This window comes from Ranitomeya variabilis, chromosome 6 (assembly GCF_051348905.1).
Source record: "Ranitomeya variabilis isolate aRanVar5 chromosome 6, aRanVar5.hap1, whole genome shotgun sequence".
In the NCBI taxonomy this organism is placed as follows: Eukaryota; Metazoa; Chordata; class Amphibia; order Anura; family Dendrobatidae; genus Ranitomeya; species Ranitomeya variabilis.
In genome coordinates, this window is record NC_135237.1 from 31,321,782 (window position 1) to 31,345,259 (window position 23,478).

Consider the following 23,478-nt stretch of genomic DNA (forward strand, 5'->3'; position numbering starts at 1 on the left):
TACAGCACAGCCTCCATAGAATGTAATGCAGCCAGCCCACATAGAATGTAATGCAGCCAGTCCCCATAGAATGTAATGCAGCCCAGCCCCATACAATGTAATGCAGCACAGCCCCCATAGAATGTAATGCAGCCCAGCCCCATACAATGTAATGCAGCCCAGCCCCCATAGAATGTAATGCAGCCCAGCCCCATAGAATGTAATGCAGCACTGCCCCATAGAATGTAATGTAGCCAGTCCCCATAGAATGTAATGCAGCACTGCCCCATAGAATGTAATGCAGCACAGCCCCCATAGAATGTAATGCAACCCAGCCCCATAGAATGTAATGCAGCACTGCCCCATAGAATGTAATGCAGCCAGTCCCCATAGAATGTAATGCAGCCAGTCCCCATAGAATGTAATGCAACACTGCCCCATAGATTGTAATGCAGCACAGCCCCCATAGAATGTAATGCAGCCCAGCCCCATAGAATGTAATGCAGCCCAGCCCCATAGAATGTAATGCAGCCCAGACCCATAGAATGTATGCAGCACTGCCCCAAAGAATGTAATGCAGCCAGCCCCATAGAATGTAATGCAGCACAGCCCCATAGAATGTAATGCAGCCCAGCCCCATAGAATGTAATGCAGCCCAGCCCCATAGAATGTAATGCAGCACTGCCCCATAGAATGTAATGCAGCCAGCCCCCATAGAATGTAATGCAGCCCAGCCCCCATAGAATGTAATGCAGCCCAGCCCCATAGAATGTAATGCAGCACTGCCCCATAGAATGTAATGTAGCACTGCCCCATAGAATGTAATGCAGCACAGCTCCATAGAATGTAATGCAGCACAGCCCCCATAGAATGTAATGCAGCACTGCCCCATAGAATGTAATGCAGCACAGCCCCCATAGAATGTAATGCAGCCCAGCCCCATAGAATGTAATGCAGCCCAGCCCCCATAGAATGTAATGCAGCCCAGCCCCATAGAATGTAATGCAGCACTGCCCCATAGAATGTAATGTAGCCAGTCCCCATAGAATGTAATGCAGCACTGCCCCATAGAATGTAATGCAGCCCAGCCCCATAGAATGTAATGCAGCACTGCCCCATAGAATGTAATGCAGCCAGCCCCCATAGAATGTAATGCAGCCAGCCCCCATAGAATGTAATGCAGCACTGCCCCATAGAATGTAATGCAGCCAGTCCCCATAGAATGTAATGCAGCCCAGCCCCATAGAATGTAATGCAGCACTGCCCCATAGAATGTAATGCAGCCAGTCCCCATAGAATGTAATGCAGCACTGCCCCATAGAATGTAATGCAGCACAGCCCCCATAGAATGTAATGCAGCACTGCCCCATAGAATGTAATGCAGCCAGTCCCCATAGAATGTAATGCAGCCAGTCCCCATAGAATGTAATGCAGCACTGCCCCATAGAATGTAATGCAGCACAGCCCCATAGAATGTAATGCAGCCCAGCCCCATAGAATGTAATGCAGCCCAGCCCCCATAGAATGTAATGCAGCCCAGCCCCATAGAATGTAATGCAGCACTGCCCCATAGAATGTAATGCAGCCAGCCCCATAGAATGTAATGCAGCACAGCCCCATAGAATGTAATGCAGCCCAGCCCCATAGAATGTAATGCAGCCCAGCCCCATAGAATGTAATGCAGCACTGCCCCATAGAATGTAATGCAGCCAGCCCCCATAGAATGTAATGCAGCCAGCCCCCATAGAATGTAATGCAGCCAGCCCCCCTCCAATAGCCCCACAATCCAGTTATCACTGATTGATATATAATAATAATTTTAAAAAAAACACTCTACTCACCTTTCCTCTTGCCCCGCGCTGCTCCTGGCTCCGGTCTCAGCAGCTGCAGTCTGTCCGCCCGGTCACACAGCAGGTGCGCGATGATATGATGTCATCGCGCACCCGCAGTGTCAGCGGCAGGCAGAGTGGGGAATGATGGGAGAGGGAGCGTCAGCAGACGCTCTCTCCTCCATCATTGCATTCAACTGTACCGGCGTCATAGACGCCGGTATAGTTGAATGCGGGGCCGGGAGTGTGCCAACAGCGGGGGGAGTGTGCCGACAGCGGCACACTCGAGCGGCCCACTACTGCCACCGGCCCTTCTGGCATTTGCCAGAACTGCCCGATGGCCAGTCCGGCCCTGACCACAACCCAGCTGAGTACTACAGTTCAGCTAGCAAGAATCTATTCCAAACCTGCAGTTCCTCATCTTCTTCCCCCTCAAGGGAACTATGTTGCCGATATGGCTGGTACTTACCTTCTCTGTCACTGATACCTTGGAACTCCTGCCCAGGGCACTCTCTCTGTCTCACACACTTTGTCTTGGCTCGTTACATCTCAGAGCTATAAACTCTGGGCCGTACTGCTAGGCTTCCTCTCCTAGGACCCGTCTCCATTTGATGACTCTGTCCTCCTGTCGGTTTTCCTTTTCTCTTTGCTCCAGTTCATGCTAACCACCTTCTCTGTCTCTCCTCACTTCAGTACACCCACGTCATGTGGCAATGCTTCCTGTCCAGACCTTAGGTCTGCTTCAGATGCACACTGGGGCCTATCTGACATCCTGGTGGGAAACTATCGCTGTACCTTCACCTTAGCCCCTCCCACTATGGGCTAGTCCAAAACTTTCACTCTAACTCTCCCTACTGTCGGACAGCACACAACACTAATGTATGTCATACTGCACATTACAACCACTCACGTGTCAAGTTAAAATATAGGCAGCATGTCCATCTCCTTACACCAGAAATAAAAAAAAGTTTTGTGTTACTCTGGTGAGTCTTACACCCCATTGGTATTCTCTCTGGCGCCTTTGTCACCTGGAATGGCTTTCAACAGTCATATAGAAGTTTCCAGAGGAGTTGAGCTCTTGTTGGCTGCTTTACCTTCACTCTGCGTCCTACTCATCCAAAACCATCTTTATTGGGTTGAGTCTGGGTGATTGTGGAGGCCAAATCATCTGACGCAGCCTCCATCCCTCTCATTCTTGGTCACTTACCCCTCACATAGCCTGGAGGTGTTTTGGGTCCTGTTGAAATATAAATTATATGTCCCACTAAGTAAGAACCAGATGGGATCGTGGTTACAGTATGATGGTGTGAAATGTGCCTTGATTTTGGAGTAAATTACCAACACGGTCTGCAGCAAACTCCCCCTCATAATCACACATCCCCTCTATGCTTTACAGTGGGCACCACACATAGAAGCCATCCGCTCACCTTTTTTGCATCTCACAAATGCGTGGAGATTGGTACCAAAAATCTAAAATTTTGACTGCTTGGACCACAGTATAGATTTCCACTCGGCTACTGTCCTGTCCTTTTGTCGCTTGGCCCAAACAAGTCTCTTCTTGTTTGCAGTCTTCAGTAGAGGCATCAACCATAATGGCTGCCTCTTGCAGTCTCTTCTGGACAGTGGCTGTTTAGATCTGTCTGCTACTTGATGTCTGTGCATCATTGATGAAGGCTGTTAACTTAGGTGCTGTCAATGTGTCGATTCTGCAGATTAGAACTCTGATGAACTTACCCTCTGCAGCTGAGGTCATTCTTGGTCTCCCTTTCCTGAGGTGGTCATCATGAGAGCCAGCATCATCATAACAATTGATGGTTTTCATGACTGCACTTAAGGAGACCTTCAAGGTTCTACAATTTTCCAGACTGGGTCATCTTAATGTCAAAGGACGTCTGCCCACTGGGACCACCAGTAATCATGAGAACAGGTGTCCTTTGTATAAATGGAGGTCAGGTTGCGCATGCGCCCTAATGTTCTATTCATTCTCTATGGGACTGGCAGAGCAGGAAGCAGATTGCTCATGTGTGCACTTCTACTTCAATTGCTCTTTATAGGACTCACAGAAAGAGATCCTATATTCTGCTATCTCCATCTATTATACAACGAATTTAGCAGCAGAGCGCATACACGACCTCTTCCTTCTTTGCCATAGAGAATGACCAGGGAACTTAGAGACCCCATTCTTGTGATCACTTGGGGTTCTCCAGCTTTCAGAAAAGACAGTTCTGATTTTTAGGCAGTCCCTTTAAGTTGAATACTATTTGTGTGATTCCTTAGCTCCATCTAGTGGTGACTGCATATTTCAGAATTCTTTCATTTATGAAGTGGGAAAAAATAGTGCTCCTCTATGGTAAAAAAAATAATAATAATTACTGTGTGCAAGAACTATAATTATCAATAGCAACTACTAATATGTCACCAATAAAACTACAACCTGCAACAATAAATCAATAAAAAGATAACTTGGCAGGGTCTGAAAGGTGCTGGTGTGACAGGTTTACAAATAAAAGGCAGGTAATACAAGTTCTAGCACTCAGTGGTTGTGCGGCTGCGATCAGATATCATCCCCTGGATCTCCGGCTCTTATGTCATAAAATTCAGCTAAGAAACCAAGGACGGCAGTGCAGACATGGGGAAACTGTTAAAAATCACCCTTGTTGGGGCAGTCCTCGCTCTCCTGGGGGAAAGGATCCTGAATTTTTGGTAAGTGACTTGTTTTTCTTTTCTTCACTACTTTTAACTTTTCTAACTTCCCGGCATTTTTGTTGCAGACCTGGACTTGCCGACAATATCTTGGATTAGCGCTCAGTTAATTGTTAATCACTATTGTTGTAATTGCATCTTCACAATGTCTGATCTGTGCACGAGACTCGTCAAGAAATTCTGGGTCTTGTATGTTTGCTCAGATGTGTTCCTACAGAATTGAATGAAGGGAGACGAGCAAGCGCAGTCATTGATAATGTGGGACTCCAGGTCTGGACTTCTCAAAAAACTGACCGTCACATCCAAACATAGACTAAGTGTGAACAGGTGCTGAACCTTAGAGTCACCAACTCCTGACGGTCAGTTTTTTGAAATGTATGATTTAGGGTATGTGCACACGTCAGGATTTTGTCAGGATTTTTCATCAGGATTTGTAGCCAAAACTAGGAGTGGAACAATTAGAGGAAAAGTATAAAAGAAACATATGCACCACTTCTGCATTTATCACCCACTCCTGGTTTTGGCTACAAAACCTGATGAAAAATCCTGACAAAATCCTGACGTGTGCACATACCCTTAGCCTTCTGACCAAGCACTCCGCCTCCTAGTCACAGGTGTTTCAATTGCAACAGGTCCAGTCCCCCTCCACAGAGAGAGAGAATGTTACTCTCATAAGAGGTTTTCATAGGCACCCATTCAGATGGAGATGTTTGTTCTCAGCGAGGAAGGAAAGCATAGGACCTGGTATTAGAGAGATGCCGTAAAGTGGCTACCAGGTACACATAAAATTGGCCTTTTTTAAGCGCTAAACGCTCTCATTTTTCATATTTCTAGTGCAGTAATGCAGTTCAATTTTCGTGTTTCATGTTTGCATGTTTTAGCGCTGCAGTGTGCTGCCTTATTTGCTTGACTGTCCAGGTCTGGACTGGCCCACGGGGTGACAGGTGAATTCCCCGGTGGGCCCCTATGCAGTCACTTATCCCCAACTTGAGCAGCAGTTTGCCCAATATATTTGATTCTCTGTGTACAGACAAAATGAGCATCTCCTCATTCACCCAACAATCTCGCTAGGATTCTAATCTACACTCCCTGACCGAAGTTATGTCGCTCATCCATGTTATGTAAATAAAAGCCCCAGACCATGATCTTTCCACCACCAAATGTAACTGTTTTCTGGGTGTATTTTGGATCCATACGGGCTCCAGTAGGTATGCAGTATCGTGTAATTCTACTGAAGATTCATCAGAGAAATCCACCTTCTGCCACTTTTCCAGCGTCCATCTGTTTAGCAGGTTGTGGGACTTTGCCAAATACCACATGTTTTTTTTATTTGCCTTTTGCTTAGTGCTGGCTTCTGGGCACTGATTCGACCATGGAGGCCATTTGCAGACAGAATCCTACAAACTGTTCTAGTTGACACAGGGACTTGAGGTGACCAGGCCTGTTGGAGCTCTGCTGCAGTGGAAGAGGGGCTTACTTTGGATTTTCTAACCAACAAACGTTCCTCCTGAGCAGTTGTCTTGCGGGGTCTGCCAGACCTGGACTTGTCAAACACATCTCCAGTCTCTTCAAATCTTTTTTTAATTCTTTGTACTTGATGCTGAGACACATTAAAGGTGCCAGCCACCTCTGCAGTGGATCTGCTCTTCAGCCTCTTGATAATGGAGGCTTTGGTCGCAGGGTGGATTTTTGGCATGTTGTCAGAGCTCAAGTTGCAGTTCAAGTGAAGGTCTGGGGAGCGGGGTTTCTTTTTATACACACACACTAATTAACCGATCTTTTACTGAGCACAGGTGAGGATGTAAACTAGGATTGGGTGCATTATATGACCAGGCGACAAAACTTTTGTCTTGCCAAAATCTGACCATTCTGTGTCCATTAACTGATCAATATTTCTGCATTGATGGCAATTTATTTTCTTAACCTAAACCACATTTCGGAGGGTTTCAGCTTTCAAAAGAATAATTTGTACAACCGATGGATGAATTTAACGTCAGGTTATAAGCTTTTATTTACATAACATGGATAAGCGACATAACTTCTGTCAGGGAGTGTATAGAAGCAGAAGGAAATTTGCGAGTGATGGCAGTGTAATATTTGCATGTAGCTTAATAATGGGCCTCGCAGAGTTAATGTCACTGGTGTGCCCTTGCCTCCCCAGTCCGACACTGTGGGACCCTGCTTCCAGACAGAAGTCCTAGAGGTGTGACTTTTTTTTTTTTTACCTATCTTGTGAATATGCTTTAAGATGTGAAAACACTTTTTGGTGTCTTTATATACTGTATATAATGTGTATATTGCCCAACAGCTTTTTCTTAAGGGAAATAGTAATTCCTATAATGTTCCAGTACATTTTTATTTATTTTGCAACCAAGTCTGTTCTAAAACTTTTAAAACACGACAATATTGAGTTGGCTTTCAATCTTTCAATACAGCAGACTGGCATTGTGCACTATTATTTTAGTTTATTATCAAATCTTTCTTCGTTTTGTTCTCTCATTAGAGATTCATTCAAACAAAGTATTAGGGTATGTGCACACGATGCAGATTTAGTGCAGAATTGGTGCAGAACTGCAGCAGATTTTTCTGCTGCAGAAACGCTGCAGAACTGCACTGTGATTTACAGTACAATGTAAATCAATGGGAAAAAAAAAACTGTGCACATGGTGCAGAAAAATCTGCGCAGAAACGCTGCAGATTTCAAAGAAGTGCATGTCACTTCTTTTGTGCAGTTCTGCAGCGTTTCTGCACCCCTCCATTAATAGAAATCTACAGTGGTAAATTCTGCACAAAAACTGCACAAAAAACGCACCTGCGTTTTCTGCAAGGAGATGCAGATTTAGTGCAGAAAATTCTGCACAACATTTCCTACGTGTGCACATAGCCTAAAATGGCATGTGTATATAGAGTAGATTTCCCCCAAAATGTACAATCTTCCATATACAACTATGACAAAAGCCTAAGCAAACCTTTAGCCCTCCAAAATTTCTCATCATGGTGTTTAGTTTGCTTCCTGTACAATTCTTCTTCTTCCGTCTTTGGAACTTATTTCTATGCCTATTACCGCTCTGCTACTTGTCAGTCTGTATTTGTGCCCTCATTTCATTTTATCTTACTTTTTGGCAATGAGCCCCCCAAGTTCAGGACCCCTCACAGGTCATCATCATCATACAATATTGGAATATGATAAAACGTTGTGAAATCTGTACAAATGTCTGCACAAAGCATTGTCCAAGGCCGTGCGGATCTGGTGTAAAGGTCTCTACTATTATGTAAGCAAAGATCAGTGGAGAATGGCAATTAATGCAGCGCTGCTTACAATTAAAGGGCAAACACGCAGGACGTCCTAAAATGTGATTTCACCTGTATTTGATAAAGTAGTATCTCCTCCTTCTTCTGAGGCCATTTCCTTTCTTCCGCAAGATAATATTTACGTAGCTTTCCATGCAGCAGACTGGCATTGAGTGCTCACTAGTAATAGTTTTTCATCCTTCCTTATTGTGTTTTATATGCTTATAACGTACAACTATAGCGTAATAAACCGAACACAGCAGCAGCTCTTTGCTATAAATCTATAATATGGGGTAGCCCTTTTTTTAGACTATACAAGACTTAAAGTGGTAATCACATCTTTTAAAGTGATGACACATAGCTAGCATGGCATATTCAACCATATCAATCCTGGAAATCAACAGCTTAATTTAGACCTACTCCCTTTTCTAAGCTTCCTCTGCTAGTGATAAGTGAGCGTGCTCGGATCAGGCGTTATCTGAGTATGCTCGGGTGCTAACAGAGTGAGTTCGGCCACTCGAAAAATGTGTTTGAGTCTCTGCGGCTTCAGGTTTCGTGGCTGTTCGACAGCGGCAACACATGCAGGGATTTTCTTTTTTCCCATGGTAATCAAAACACACTCTATTATTTATGAATATATATTTTTTTTCTATATCCCATATGAGATTTTATGACTTATTATTATTATTTTTTTGTAGCCATAGAGCCAAAATCTTCAATGAAGTGGAGCCGGTAGACCTCCCAAACTGTCAACTCCTGAAAGGGATAGGTGGGTTTTTACATTGCATGTTATCTGCATGACATCTTGTAATGAAACCTAAAACATATAAATCTTACAAATAAAGGATCCGGACCTTATAAATCCGTCTCCGAAATCAGTGGCTCTTGTGGTTCCAGCACGGGGCGTCCCATGATCCATGGATGTCACAGTATGGAACCTCAGCACAATGTTCAGAAACCATGATTGTGGTTCAGGCTATGATAAGAACCTTATTCCTCATACCCGGTCCTTGGGTCTGGATTCAATACCATGGCCAACGTTGAGTAACTGGACCATGGATAGATTTTCACTGACCCCTTTTTATATGTCCTATTGGGGAAGGCGACCACCCATTATGACCTAGAATAGGGTGAGCTGCTCAGCATTTTAAGGAGCCTCGGAGCCCCTTCATTGTTATGGCGGCCTATCAAATAAATATGGACCAAAGGTGGACTTAACAACAAAAAGAAACATTTACTCATCCATATGACCACTTAGATGAACGCTGCAGACAATCTATCTGATGGAACATGACCAATGCAGCCAATTAGTGCCTGTTGATTGGCTGTAGTGGTCATCTGATGTCCGCTACCGGTAGAGAAAGCCTTGAGACCAGCCAAGGACATGGGCAGCGGTGTAGGGTCTTGGGGTGCGGGAGATGAGTGTTTTCTTTATTTTAGGACCATGTTTTAAACTTCTAAAAAGAATAGTCAGCAACCTTTTTTTTTCTTTTTACCATGGTCTGGTGTAAAGATTACATTTCCTGGAGCAGAACTCGCCAGATCTCTGTGCAGACAGTGAACAAGCAGGGAATGCTTAGCGATTTTTTAAATCTGAAGCTTGTAGGATTGTGAATGCAGCTCTGTAATAAAGAATCTCTTGTAACCTCATGTTGTTTTCCTTTGCAGAAGCCGGTTCTGAAGATATTGAAATCCTTCCTAATGGTTTGGCCTTTATTAGTACTGTGAGTATTTGCTATTTCTTGAAATATGTCACAGAGATTGATGTAGAAAAATGACATCAGCAAGTAGAAAAGTGGGTGAGCCGGTGAGAAGGGCAATGAGAACAGAAAATAGAGTGATGACATTAAAGAATAGAAAATAGCCTCTGCAAGAAGAGGAGTTATATCAGAAAGTAGAGCGTTGACATCAGCGAGTAGAAAATAGCATAGGAAAATAGGAGAATGACATCGGCATTAAAGGGATGACATCAGCAAGTATAAAATGACATAGGAAAATAGAGGAATGACAGGAAAATAGAGGAATGACAGGAAAATAGAGGAATGACATCAGCAAGTAAAGGGATGACATCAGCAAGTAGACAATAACATAGGAAAATAGAAGAATGACATCAGCAAGTAAAGGGATGACATCAGCAAGTAAAAAATGATCTAGGAAAATAGAGGAATGACATCAGCAAGTAAAGGGATGACATCAGGAAGTAGAAAATGATGTAGGAAAATAAAAGAATGACATCAGCAAGTAAAAAATCATCTAGGAAAATAGAGGGATGACATCAGCAAGTGAAGGGATGACATCAGCAAGTAGAAAATGATGTAGGAAAATAGAAGAATGACATCAGCAAGTAAAGGGATGACATCAGGAAGTAGAAAATGATGTAGGAAAATACAGGAATGACATCAGCAAGTAAAGGGATGACATCAGCAAGTAAAAAATGATCTAGGAATATAGAGGAATGACATCAGCAAGTATAGGGATGACATCAGCAAGTAGAAAATTATGTAGGAAAATAGAAAAATGACATCAGCAAGTAAAGGGATGACACCAGCAAGTAGAAAATGATGTAGGAAAGTAGAGGAATGATGTCAGCAAGTAAAGGGATGACATCAGGAAGTGGAAAATGATGTAGGAAAATAGAAGAATGGCATCAGCAAGTAAAGGGATGACACCAGCAAGTAGAAAATTATGTAGGAAAATAGAGGAATGATGTCAGCAAGTAAAGGGATGACATCAGGAAGTGGAAAATGATATAGGAAAATAGAAGAATGACATCAGCAAGTAAAGAGATGACACCAGCAAGTAGAAAATAACAGGAAAATGGAAGAATAACATCAGTAAGTAAAAAATGATCTGGGAAAATAGAGGAATGACATCAGCAAGTAAAGGGATGACATCAGCAAGTAGAAAATTATGTAGGAAAATAGAAGAATGACATCAGCAAGTAAAGGGATGACATCAGTAAGGTAAAAAAAAAGATGCCAGTAAGTAGAGCAACGTGATTAGCAATTAGAGGTATAATGTCAGTAAGTAGAGGGATGAAACCAGCAAGTAGAAAATTACATCAGCAAGTAGAAAAACTATATCAATAGGAAGAAAATGTACATCAGCTTGTAGCAATCTATTTGTAACCTATAAAATAATATTTCTCATATAGGGAGTGAAATATTGGGAGGTGCATGAGTACGTAAGGAAAAGTAATATCCTAGTGCGGGATTGGCGACCACTGAATAGATTCTATATCTCTCATTGATTATGTCATTTTCTTATATTTTCAAACAACACCCCCCTCCCCCGCTCCGGGTGCGCAGTCACAGTGACAGTTGCAGAAGTATTTTTAGGGTTTCGTGGACTTTAGTATATATTCCGGGAGACTCGTACTGATAAGACTTACAGACTGTGAAGACCTTTTACATCCATCTTATCTATGACTATGACCTTTCATCCTTTATACTGAAAGAGTGAAAAGAAAATCATGCCCCATCATCGTTATAAAGGTTTTACTTCTGGATGAATGAAAAGTTCTACAACTTTCCAATAGACTTTATGCTCCAGCTCCTCGTCATTTTCAAGGTCTTTGTAATACTAATAATCCTAATTATAATAATAATTTTAATTCCGCAGCATTTTATAACTCGGAGGGAACTTGTACAAACAAAATAAGACGTTACAAGTAACACACAGTTCTACGCATCCATACATAGCATTCTTATTCCCATGAAGAGGTCGTCCTCCAGCCCATACAGTAGTCCGGCTCTCAGTGGATACAATTGTATCCAGTGCAGACAATGCTCTGTGAGCTAAACACAGCACAAACCTCTCTGCTCGTTTGCTACAATGTATCAGTCTGGATTCCACAGAGCATTGTCAGCACTGATACAATTGTATCCACTGAGAGCAGGATTAAAGGGTTTGGCCACTACTTTTTTATTGATGGACTATCCATATAATAGGCCATTAATATATGATTGGTGGGGGTGAGACACCCTATTATAGGGGGGTAGATCTGCCGTACCGGGCCGCAGACACTATGGAAATGATGGAGCTGCTGTGTTCCGGCAGCATAGGAGAACTTCCACCATTAACAGCTGATCAGCAGGGGTGTTGGGTGTCGTACCGACCCCATTGATATATTTATGGCCTTTGGTTAGGGTTGGCCATCAATAAAAAAAAAAGTAGTGACCAAACCCTTTAAGTTCAAATAAGGATAATAAGGTTCAAAATAGGACAACCCCTTTAAAGTCACCATATTCGAAATGAGAGATGGCTGCTATATAAAAAAAATTTTGCTGCACATTTTTTAGGGTCTGAAGTATGATATGCTGAAGAGCTTTGCTCCCGATGAACCTGGACAAATCCTCCTCTTAGACCTGAAGGATGGTGGCCTCAGTCCAATACCTCTACGCATCAGTGAAGGCTTCGACACAGATTCCTTTAACCCTCATGGGATTAGCCTGTACATTGATGAAAAGGGTAAGATGTCCAGGACTGATTCCTTCCAAATAGAATCCTCATGGGCGGGAATTTATCAGTACTACTGGATAATAACCAATCAGAGTTCAGCTCTCATTTTTAAAGGGGCTCATGCTACACTTTTACTTTGCACAAGTTTTGCATAAACCTCTTTAGATATCACCTACTTAGGTGGGAGTCATCAACAATATAATACATGGGGACAACCCCATGCATCCACAACTTTCCCAAAGACCCCATGCTTATTATTGGAATGTCTAAAACCAACCCCATCCCCACCTACCCGGAAAACCTCCTAAAAGAATCCACTCACTTATGGGCAGGATTTACTTAAATCCTACCTCTTTTTTTTCTTGGAACAGCCCCAAATTTGCCAGGACTGTATCTGAAAAATTGGGACTGCTGGCGACTATAGTTACTTAGGTTGAAAAAAAAGACTCCGGTCCACAAGTGATTTATAGAAGGGTAATAATCCATTTGTGGAGAGGTGATAATATAATTATAGAGAGGTAATAATATGTTAGGATCACAGGATTTTATATTTTTTATACACCCTAAAATCTTGTTTGCTTTTGCAGCTGCTGCCTGACATTGAGTGCTGCTGCTCAGCTTACTTGTAACTAGAATGACCAGTCCTTCTCCTGCTCTGTAGTCACTAATAGAACACCCAGAATGAAATCTTACACAACTAATTAAAGGGGATGTTTTGTTAAAAAAAAAAAAAAAAATGAAATTGTATATGATTAAATGAAGCATGAAGGGGGCTGGTTCCTTGGCTTAGTTTAGTTCTACTAATCTCTCATCAATTGTCAAAAGCCGAGAGCAGCTACAAAAATCATCTCTTGCTCTGGAGGACCCATGAATAGCTGAATAATTTCAATGACTGCCTTGTAATACCTCATTTCTCCTGTGGAGGTGCTGCAGGGAAATTGAACACTCGTTGCTTAGTACATTTGGTTTTTGGATATTCTGTGATCAGAAAAGATTGACCAAACCGGACAATCCCTTTAATTCTCTTTGTCACTGCCACTGACCAGCAAAGATTTATTCTACAGTAGCACAGATTGTCCAGATTAAAGACGATGATCCTGACGTGTACAGTATATTTAATGTATATGTAATAAATAAAAAATGTGGATAATTCTGGAGAAATTGTAAGTTGTTCCTCTGTTATTCCTCTTAGAATTAATGAATAAATTAACAATTGGCCGTCTCCTTATCAATTGGGTCTGCACGGTCACCTCTGGAGCATGCAGACACCGCCAATCATCAGATTAGTCACACATTTCCAGGAGGAATAATAGAGGATCATCATATTTCAGAATTGTTCCAAAATATATATATATTTTTTTAATGGGAAATGTATAGTAGACATGTCAGGGGTGTTTAGAGGTTTTATGTTCAAAGTTGCAAATGTAATCACGCACCTGGGAAGTAGGAGAGAAGACGTATTCTGCAGCCTGGAGCTCGGTGTAAACACTTTTTCAAGGTCACCTAAGAAAGTCTTGGGCCTAAACACAAGGCTCACGATTATTATACCACAGGACACATATCAATGTCACTGATCTGGAGGCGGCCAATTAACGCTGGACACCAGCCAATGTGAAGTTCAACCGAGGGGAAATGACCTCATGTAATAAAACCAGTGCAGATAAAACACAAAGAAGCCTGAAGGGCGCGTGCACTTTTAGGCTATATGCACACAGTGCGTTTTTGATGCTTTTTCGTGACGGTTTTTCTGCGTGGAAATGGAGCAAATACTCTAGGGAATCCTTATGCAAGCTAATTCAATCTTGTAGTGTTGTGCACATGATCAGTAAATTTTCTTTGAGTATTCGCAGTGCGTTTTTTTTCTGCAGCATGTCAATTCTTTATGCGTTTCTGCAGCGTTTTTCACCCATTGACTTCAATTGAGTCAATCAAATCCGCAGCAAAAACGCAGGTATGAAAATGTTTGCAGATTTACTGAGTTCTTGTTTCGCGTTTTACCAGCTTCCTATGGTGTTCCCCCCGCTGTCACCTGTGTGACAGCGTGGGAAACACTGGCGCGGTAGTTTTTATTGGTGGTAACGCTACAGCCAGTAAGACCGTCGGTCACAATGCTGCGGGGTCATGCCGTCAGATTGACCCTGCAGCTGTGACTGCCACCCGCAGTAACGCTACCACCGGTAAGACCATCGCTGCGGGGTCATGCTGTCAATTGTCAGCGTGACCCCTGCAGCTGTAACTGTGACCCACAGCGGTGACCTGCACTAACACTACCACCGGGAGATGTTACCATGGGTCAGAGCATTGCGGGGTTATGCTGTCAGATGTCAGTATGACCCCGCAGCTGTGACTGTGACCCACAGCGGTGACATGCAGTCAAAAACTTACCGCAGGTCAGCAGGCGTGGGCTGATGAGACTACTGCTCCCATTGGACTATGTCTGCAATGACAGCAGGTGCCCCTGATGGGAGACATATTCTCATTTGCTGGCGCAAAAAAAAAAAAATTATTACATACACATTCAAATGAAAAAAAACCCCCTCATTATACTCTCCTAACACCAAATCCACGATGCCCTCTTCTCCTAGAAATAATGTAAAATAATGAAAAACCATATACTCACCTGTCCGCCGTAGTCCAGGTAATCGTGAGTGTCCCACGGCGATCTCATGTGTAGAACAGTCACATCAGGAGATGTGACCAATCTACCCGGCCGCCGGCGATACACTGACAGGAGGTAATTGCTCCCGCAGTGTATCACTGAGCTGTTGTAAGAGTTCATCAGCTGATAAGCTTCGGTGCTCTCACTTACAGCACTGCTGTGTGAGAACTTTCTCATGGCAGCTCAGTGATACACTGCGGGAGCGATTACCTACTGTCAGTGTATCACTGACAGCTGCGGACACAAAGCCCTAATCCCATTACCCTGATGCCACACTGCATCAGCATGAAAAAGGTGGTGTTGAACCAAGAAATTACATCACAAAACTTTTTGTTCAAGTATCTTTATTTAGAAGCCTTCTTCGCTGTACAAAAACGCATAAAAAAGGCATGCAAAAAAGCACCAAAAACACGTCAACAAGCGCGTTTTTTCCGCAGCTTTTTTCCTGCCAAGAGATTCAGAAACCTTGCGGAAATTTCTGCAAATACTCAACATGTGCACATAGCCTTACAACTATTCCTCATGTGCTTCTAAAGAAAAATGAATGTACTTTGCAAATCGTCTTTATTAAAAAATAATCAACTGTTTTGTTTGTGTATGCAGCTCCTATGCAAACCAATGTATCTTGCATGGATACAACAATGACACATTGTGTGGACTCCATTCCCTTTGCCCTATTTTCTTGCAATGTTGTGGTCAGAAAACGATGAGGCAGATGCATCTGGTGGCTCAGACTACACAGCGTTTGTAGTCTGTTGCCATGGAGACACATGGTCTGCTTAGGAGCTGTAGACCTAAAACGGTAGATCTTTCATAAAAATTGTTTGAAAAATCAGATTTTTATCTTAGAGTCTCCTGATTTCCATCAGGGTTTTTCATGTAAACTTTTTTTTTGGAGTTAAATCATGGTGATTTTGGGCTGGGTGTTTGCAAAAAAATGTCAAAGTTAATGCATAAAGTTGTAAAGCGGTACATTTAACACGTTGCGCAGTCAATCTCTGAATAGGACCGCCCACTGGACTCCGAAGGAAGGATAGAAATAAATAAAATGCTAGTTGTACTGAATATTTTCTCTATAAAAGTATCGTATACACTCGTATCAATCTTCTTCACCCGCAGATCAGACTGCACACATAATGTGAACTGTTCCCTATAAATAATAATATTCTGGCTTCCTCCAGCCACCACTAGAGGGAGCTCACAACAAAGGGATTTGAATAATGAGTTCACATCCCCCTGGTGGCCACATAGAGAATTGCAGCCCTATAACTTGGACATCCCACAAAGCCCCCGGTGTTCTCTCGTAATTTCTCTCTGTCTTCCTTCTTACAGATGGCACAGTTTATCTCTTTGTGGTGAATCATCCTCACTTAAAGTCCGTTATTGAGATATTTAGATTCGTACGGGAAGAAAATTCTCTTATCCATCTGAAAACAGTGAGACATAAACTTCTCAACAGGTACAGAACCAGCTGAAAAGACCGTTCAGTTACGAAAAATTGTATATACCGTAATCGATGCTGAGATCCGAGAGAAAAATCCAGGAGATTTCGAAAAGTGGAGTATGAAGCGCCATAAAAAATGTTGGTTATGTATACAGACCTTAAACCAGACCCCTAAAATTAAACCAGACCCTAATCCACATGCCTAACAAACACAGACTCCAAATCAGACCCCTTAAATTAACACAAAACTCCTGAACAAATAAATGAATGAATTAAATGAATCCAGACCCCTAAATAAATACAGACAGAAATCAATTCCTGGTATTTTATGGAAAAGTGAGCTGACTTGACATCTGCACTTATGGCTGATAAAGGAGATATCCAGGATTAACACAATAGTTATTTCTCTTTTCCTAGACAGCGCCACTTCTGTACATAGGCCGTGTCGGGTATTGCGGCTCTTCTTCTTTCAAGTCAGTGGAACACAACAAGCAATACCAGACATGGCCTTTCACTGAGAGTGGTGCTGTTTCTGGAAAAACATCCTGGTCATCCCCTGTAACGGTTTTCTACTTTTTTCTTTCTTTAGTGTTAATGATGTTGTTGCCGTTGGGCCCGAGAGCTTCTACGCCACCATTGATTACTACTTTGACAGCGCCTCCATGAGAGCTGTGGAACTTGCGGTCGGATTGCGATGGACCGGCGTCGTGTATTACAGCCCCGGGGACGTCAGGAAAGTGGTCACAGGATTCTATAGCGGCAATGGAATCGCCATGTCTAAAGACAAAAAGTAAGCAGTCTTCTCATTGCCAACCAATCCATGGGGGGTCATATGAGACAAAGCGCACCGGCTACGAGGATGACACTCGCCACATTCCCAGGGTGGAATACGCCGCAGTCTAGTTTCCTATCCCACTGACCTACGAGATCCAATGAAATTACAAGTGCCCCACCAATAGGGGGCAGTGTTCTGCTATCCCCTATATTCTTCACTGTTACAGGAGCCGCGCCCAAAAAGTAAACTAAAGTTACTTTCAAAATACCGTATATCATTTGGTGGTTTACTCGGCAAAAGGGTCCCGTCTAACTTGTCTGTTGGCAACAGCTATGAGGCGTAGTAGGATTTTTTTTTTATTACTTCACAATTCAGCTTTTTATTTGTTTAAAGTCTTGAGAGTGAAAGGGTTAATGCAAAGCAGTTCAGTAAATTCCGTATTGTTTTACTGTGACATTTGTGTCTTGTTCTAGATTTATCTATGCTGCCGATGTCACAGCTCACACCATCAGTGTCTACAAGAAAAATGAAGATTGGTCCCTCACCCCAGTAAAGGTAAAACTATAGATCTGTCTGTCAAATATAGAGATGTACTATCTGTCTATTATCTATCTATCTATTATCTATCGATCAATCATCTACCTATTATCTATCCATTATCTATCTATTATCTATGTACTATCTATCATCTATCTATCTACGGTATCTATCTATTATTATCTATCTATCTATTATCTATCTGTCTATTATCTATCTATTATCTATCATTATCTATCTATCATTATCTATCTAATATCTATCTATTATCTATCTGAAAAAATAAAAAAATCTATCATCTATTATCTATCATCTATCTAAAAAAAATCTATCTATCAACTATCTATCTATCATCTACCTATCTATAATTTTTCTATCTATTATCTATCAATCTATAATCTATCAATTATCTATCCATTATCTAGCTATCATTATCTATCTATTATCAATCTATCTATTTTCTATCTATCTATTGACAGGGCAGCGGCTTCTTCTCCGCTCTGTCTACAGGGTGTTATTGTTGATGTCATAATGATTGACAGCTGGTTCCCTGCTGCCTGTGGGGAGCTGGCTGTCAATCAACATGATGCATGCTGCAGTCACGCCTCATCAACAGAACAGTCCGGAAGAAGAAAAGCTGTTCAGTTGAAGTGGAGCAGCCAAATCGCCGGAAGGAGCATCCAATGACCACTCTGTGCAGGCACTTGCCTGTTAGTGTTTACGCTCACAGTAAAAAAAAAATAATGCTGGATGACCGCTTTAATTTGGGTGAGGAACAGCCAAACTCTGCTACAAAGGTGAGATTTTGGACGGCAGATTCATGACACAGGTCATAGACCCTAGAAATACTGAGCACAGCAACAAGACACAAGGTATACTGCATCAGCCAGGTCTCTTCCAAGGCAAAGATTTCGAAGCAGACTGGGGTTTCATCATGTGCTCTTCAAGCTCTTTTGAAGAAGCACAAAAAATGGACAAAGTTTAGGACTGTAGACGAAGTGGTCGGCCAAGGAAACTTAGGGTACCGTCTCACAGTGGCACTTTGGTCGCTACGACGGCACGATCCGTGACGTTCCAGCGATATCCATACGATATCGCTGTGTCTGACACGCAGCAGCGATCAGGGACCCAGTTGAGAATCGTACGTCGTAGCAGATCGTTTGAAACTTTATTTAGTCGCTGGATCACCTGCTGTCATCGCTGGATCGGTGTGTGTGACACCGATCCAGCGATGTGTTCGCTTGTAACCAGGGTAAACATCGGGTAACTAAGCGCAGGGCCATTTACCCTGGTTACCATTGTAAATGTAAAAAAAAAAAACAGTACATACTCACCTTCCGGTGTCTGTCACGTCCCCCGCCGTCTGCTTCCCGCCCTGACTGTGAGCGCCGGCCGTAAACTAAAAGCAGAGCACAGCGGTGACGTCACCGCTGTGCTGTGCTTTACGGCCGGCACTGACACAGTCAGTGCGGGAAGCCGCCAGCGGGGGACGTGACAGACATCATAAGTTGAGTATGTAGTGTTTTTATTTTTTACATTTACAATGGTAACCAGGGTAAACATCGGGTTACTAAGCGCGGCCCTGCGCTTAGTAACCCGATGTTTACCCTGGTTACCCGGGGACTTCGGCATCGTTGGTCGCTGGAGAGCTGTCTGTGTGACAGCTCTCCAGCGACCACACAACGACTTACCAACGATCACGGCCAGGTCGTATCGCTGGTCGTGATCGTTGGTAAATCGTTTAGTGTAACGGTACCCTTAGTGCAGTAGATGAAAGACACATCGTCGTGATTACTTTCCTTTGAAATCGGAAGATGTCCAGCAGTGCCATCAACTCAGAACTTGTAGCAACCAGTGAGGCCAAAATGCATCCATCAATTGTTCGGAGAAGTCTGGTTAGAAGTGGTCTGCATAGAAGAACTGCATTCAAAAGCAGACCTTCTACATGGAAACACGACCATGTGATTAAACTGAACACAAAAACATAGGGATTGTGCAGATAAACAGCAGCAAGTTCTGTGGACTCATGAACTAAAATGTGAAATGTTTGGCTAAAATAAAAGGCAGTTTGGCACCATAATGAGGGTCTGCAGGATGTAGTAAATAGAGTTGGTGATTTTGTCCACATAAATGGTGTCTTCAATGCTGAGAACAACAGCCATCTTGTAAAACCATCAGGGAGGCATCGGATTGGCTCCAAATGTATTCTCCAGCAGGACAATGAACCTAAAGATAGCACCCTTTTGCTGTTCCTCACCCAGATTAAGCCTCCCACACAGTTGTTTCAGTTTCAGCTAAAGGGAACCTGTCACCCCGTTTTTTCAATATGAGGTAAAAATAGTGTTCAATAGGGCCTGAGCTGTGCTGTACAATGGTGCCTTTATTATCCCCTGATTCCCCACCTTTGCTGCTAAAATACCTTAGTAAAGTCGCCGTTTTCGGCTGTCAATCACGCAGGTCTGGTCAAATGGGCGATATGAAATCGCTGTTTCTCCCCCACCTCTTGCTTTTCTTCCCGGCGTTGGCGTAGTGTTTCGCGCCTGCGCATTACAGTCTCTTCACTGTAACCTCTGTGCAATACATACTGCGCATGTACAACAGCCAAATGCACTATGCAACGGCAAAAAAAGAGCGCGATCTGTGAAGAGGTGGGGGAGAAACAACGATTTCACAACGCCCATTTGACCAGACCTGCGTGATTGACAGCCGAAAACGGCGACTTTACTAAGGTATTTTGGCAGCAAAGGTGGGGAATCAGGGGATAATAAAGGCACCATTGTACAGCACAGCTCAGGCCCTATTGAACACTATTTTTACCTCATATTGAAAAAACGGGGGTGACAAGTTCCCTTTAATAACTGTGTACCAACCTACACATGGAAATATTAATCATTATCATTTGCTTGGTAGAATTGGTTACTCATACTCCCGACTATAATCCTACAAAATCCCTGAACAAGAACCTAGAAGATTTGGTGAAGGAGAAGGGCGGTCACCAAGTATTGATGGGGCTTAGGCCTCATTCAGACGTCAATCCTTTTCATATGTGAGGAAAAACTGACCGCGTTTCCTCAGTGATTTCAGTCGGAGTTTCATCGGAGTTTTATCAGCGTTTGGTCCAAATTTCTCTTTCTTGTCCGTAAAAAAAAAAGTTTCTGCACCTTCTCCTATCTCATCTCCATTTTTTTTTCACAGAACCATACTGATGCATTTCTGATTTTGATCTGAAATTCAGATCAATATCGGACACATCGCTGCCATTTTGCGCGGTCCTCAATAAATCACAGATATGTGAAGAGCCTCAAGAACCATTGTAGGTGCATGAACACCACAGATGGCGCTCGTACGCAAATAATGGACGTCTGATCGAGGCCTTAGATTTCACTTTTGTTCACCTTCTTTGCATTTTGTTATCTGATAAAAATAAACTATAATTTTATTTCCACAATTGTCTAATACTTTTGCATTGTATTGTATGTCTGCTCATATCTATCCATCTTTCTTCACATTTTTAATGTATTTTTCTCTCTTTTTTTGCATACTAGGAGGTAGATCTGGATACCCTTGTGGATAACCTGTCGGTGGATCCCGCCACTGGGGATATATGGACAGGAGCTCATCCAAACGCATTCAAGCTCTTCATGTACAACCCAGAAGATCTCCCCGGCTCGGAGGTCAGTGATGACAGACACGGGTCATTCACTGGTGGTCACCGGAGGGGAAGTCAGGCAGTTGCTAAGCAACATAGATGTCCACGGCCTATAAATATGACAAGGAAGGGGCAGCACAATCATTGCTGGCGGAAAGATTTTTCAGGAGGCAGGAAACAAAGGCCCCACCTGTAGTTTAGATAATTACCCCACTGATAACACAGTAGCCCCCAAGATGATGGTCACACATATATTATAAGCACAGCATGGAGGCAGTACAAGTACACCCTAAACACGGTCTTTGTTGCCCATAGCAACCACAGTCCAGCTTTCATTATTCCAAAGCTTCAGAAATAAATGCTGCACGGTGATTGGTTGCTATGAACAAAGATAAACAGTTTTGATAAATCTTCCTCGGGTTCTTCCCTATGGGGTTCACTTACCACAGTGTGAGTGCAAAGTGATAGCAAAGTGCCCCCATAACAGTAAATAGTACCTGAAAATATATATGTGTGCCCCTATAACAGTATATAGTACCCTCAAAACATATATGTGCCACCATGACAGTACATAGTACCCTCAAAACATATGTGCCCCCATAACAGTTTATAGTACCCTCAAAATATATATGTGCCCCTATAACAGTATATAGTACCCTCAAAATATATGTGCCCCTATAACAGTATATAGTACCATCAAAATATATATGTGGCCCTATAACAGTACATAGTACTTTAGATATATATATATGGATTGGCCATATAACAGTAATCTGTAACCTCATAAAACAGTGCCCCCCAACAGTATAGTACCCTCGCAATATAAACGTGCCCCATAACCAGTATCCTCGTAATTAAAAAAATGCCCCATAACAGAAAACAATACCCTCATAATAAATACGTGCCCCATAACTGTACACAGTACCCTTAAAATAATGATGTTCCTCTGTAAAAGTATATAGTACTTTCAAAATAAATGCCTCCATTAATCTACATAGTACCCTTAAAACTTAAATAAGCCCCATAACAGTAACCTCCTAATAATAAAAGTGCCCCCATATCAGTACACAGTACCCTCATAATAAAAAAAGTGACCCCATAGTAGAAAACAATTGAAAATAAAAGTATGCCCCCATAAAAGTATATAATAAAAATGTGCCCCGATAACAGTACTCAGTGCATTAATAACAGAAGCAGACACAATGCCCCATAGCACAACAGGTCGTGCCCCCAGACTCGGACACAGTGCCCCCATTAGAAGACATAGCACAGTATGAGAATGCAGGTAGGTACAGAACCCCAAAACTGAATCTCACCCAGTGCCCTATTATAGAACCAAACACAGTGCTCCCCAAAAAGCCATACCCATAGTGCCCCAATACCAGAACAAGGCACGGTGCCTTATAACAAAGCTAGCCATGCAGCCGCCTAATAGAATGGGATATGATGCCCAATAACACCCCCAGCCACTATGCCCCCATTGTAAAGCCAACCACAGGGCCCCCTACAGTTAGCCATGGAGCTCCCAACATGGAGTTATCCACAGAGCCCAATATCGTGGCAGATCCAGCCAGGATACCCCAATAATAGTGACAACCATTTGGCTCTGAGAATAGCCCTGCCGAGTGCTGCCCCCTAGCTGCGGTGCAGGAGCCATTCTACGCTCTACGATCAGGATACGAGAATCTGGCCCATCAATAGATAACTACTTCCTCTTCGGGGGCCGTCGCACACGTGACCTACATGTGGCCTCCATTCCTCTCCGGGTGTTTTCACTGATTTTTTCATTCTTTTGTTCTCCAGGTCTTCCGTGTACAGAATATTCACTCAGATAATCCCGTCATCACCAAAGTCTATGCGAACAATGGCTCGGTGATCCAGGGGTCGTCCTGTGCGTCCGTATATGAAGGCAAGCTCCTGGTGGGCACAGTATTCCATCGAGCCTTGTTCTGCCAGCTGGAGTAACGTTCCTAAAATTGTGAAGGACGAAATGCTGCAACTACTGTGAATTTTTTTTTTTTACTAAATATAAACCGAAATAAAAACTCAATTTAACCAAAAAATATAATTTGAGTACGGTAAATTGGGGTTAAAAAAATAATTTCAAAATGGTTTCCAAGGGAAAAAAAAGGGAACACCTCTCAAGGTTTA

At 42.7% G+C, this 23,478-nt stretch overlaps 1 protein-coding gene across 1 annotated transcript; it reads left to right on the forward strand.

The window, feature by feature from the left end:
* The first annotated feature begins 4,328 nt into the window (after positions 1 to 4,328).
* On the forward strand, positions 4,329 to 23,395 carry LOC143781518 (serum paraoxonase/arylesterase 2-like). Its single transcript, XM_077268151.1, has 9 exons — positions 4,329 to 4,511; positions 8,501 to 8,571; positions 9,471 to 9,526; positions 12,104 to 12,272; positions 16,255 to 16,381; positions 16,956 to 17,156; positions 17,615 to 17,696; positions 21,224 to 21,352; positions 23,131 to 23,395. The coding sequence occupies exons 1-9, from the start codon at positions 4,438 to 4,440 to the stop codon at positions 23,290 to 23,292; spliced, it is 1,071 nt and encodes a 356-aa protein (XP_077124266.1). The 5' UTR covers positions 4,329 to 4,437; the 3' UTR covers positions 23,293 to 23,395.
* Positions 23,396 to 23,478: the final 83 nt, after the last annotated feature.

Coding starts and splice junctions, on each gene's coding strand:
- LOC143781518 (XM_077268151.1), top strand. CDS start 4,438: ATGGGGAAACTGTTAAAAATCACCCTTGTTGGGGCAGTCCTCGCTCTC. Junction 17,697..21,223: donor GGTCCCTCACCCCAGTAAAG/GTAAAACTATAG, acceptor TTTGCATACTAG/GAGGTAGATCTGGATACCCT. Junction 21,353..23,130: donor AAGATCTCCCCGGCTCGGAG/GTCAGTGATGAC, acceptor TTTGTTCTCCAG/GTCTTCCGTGTACAGAATAT.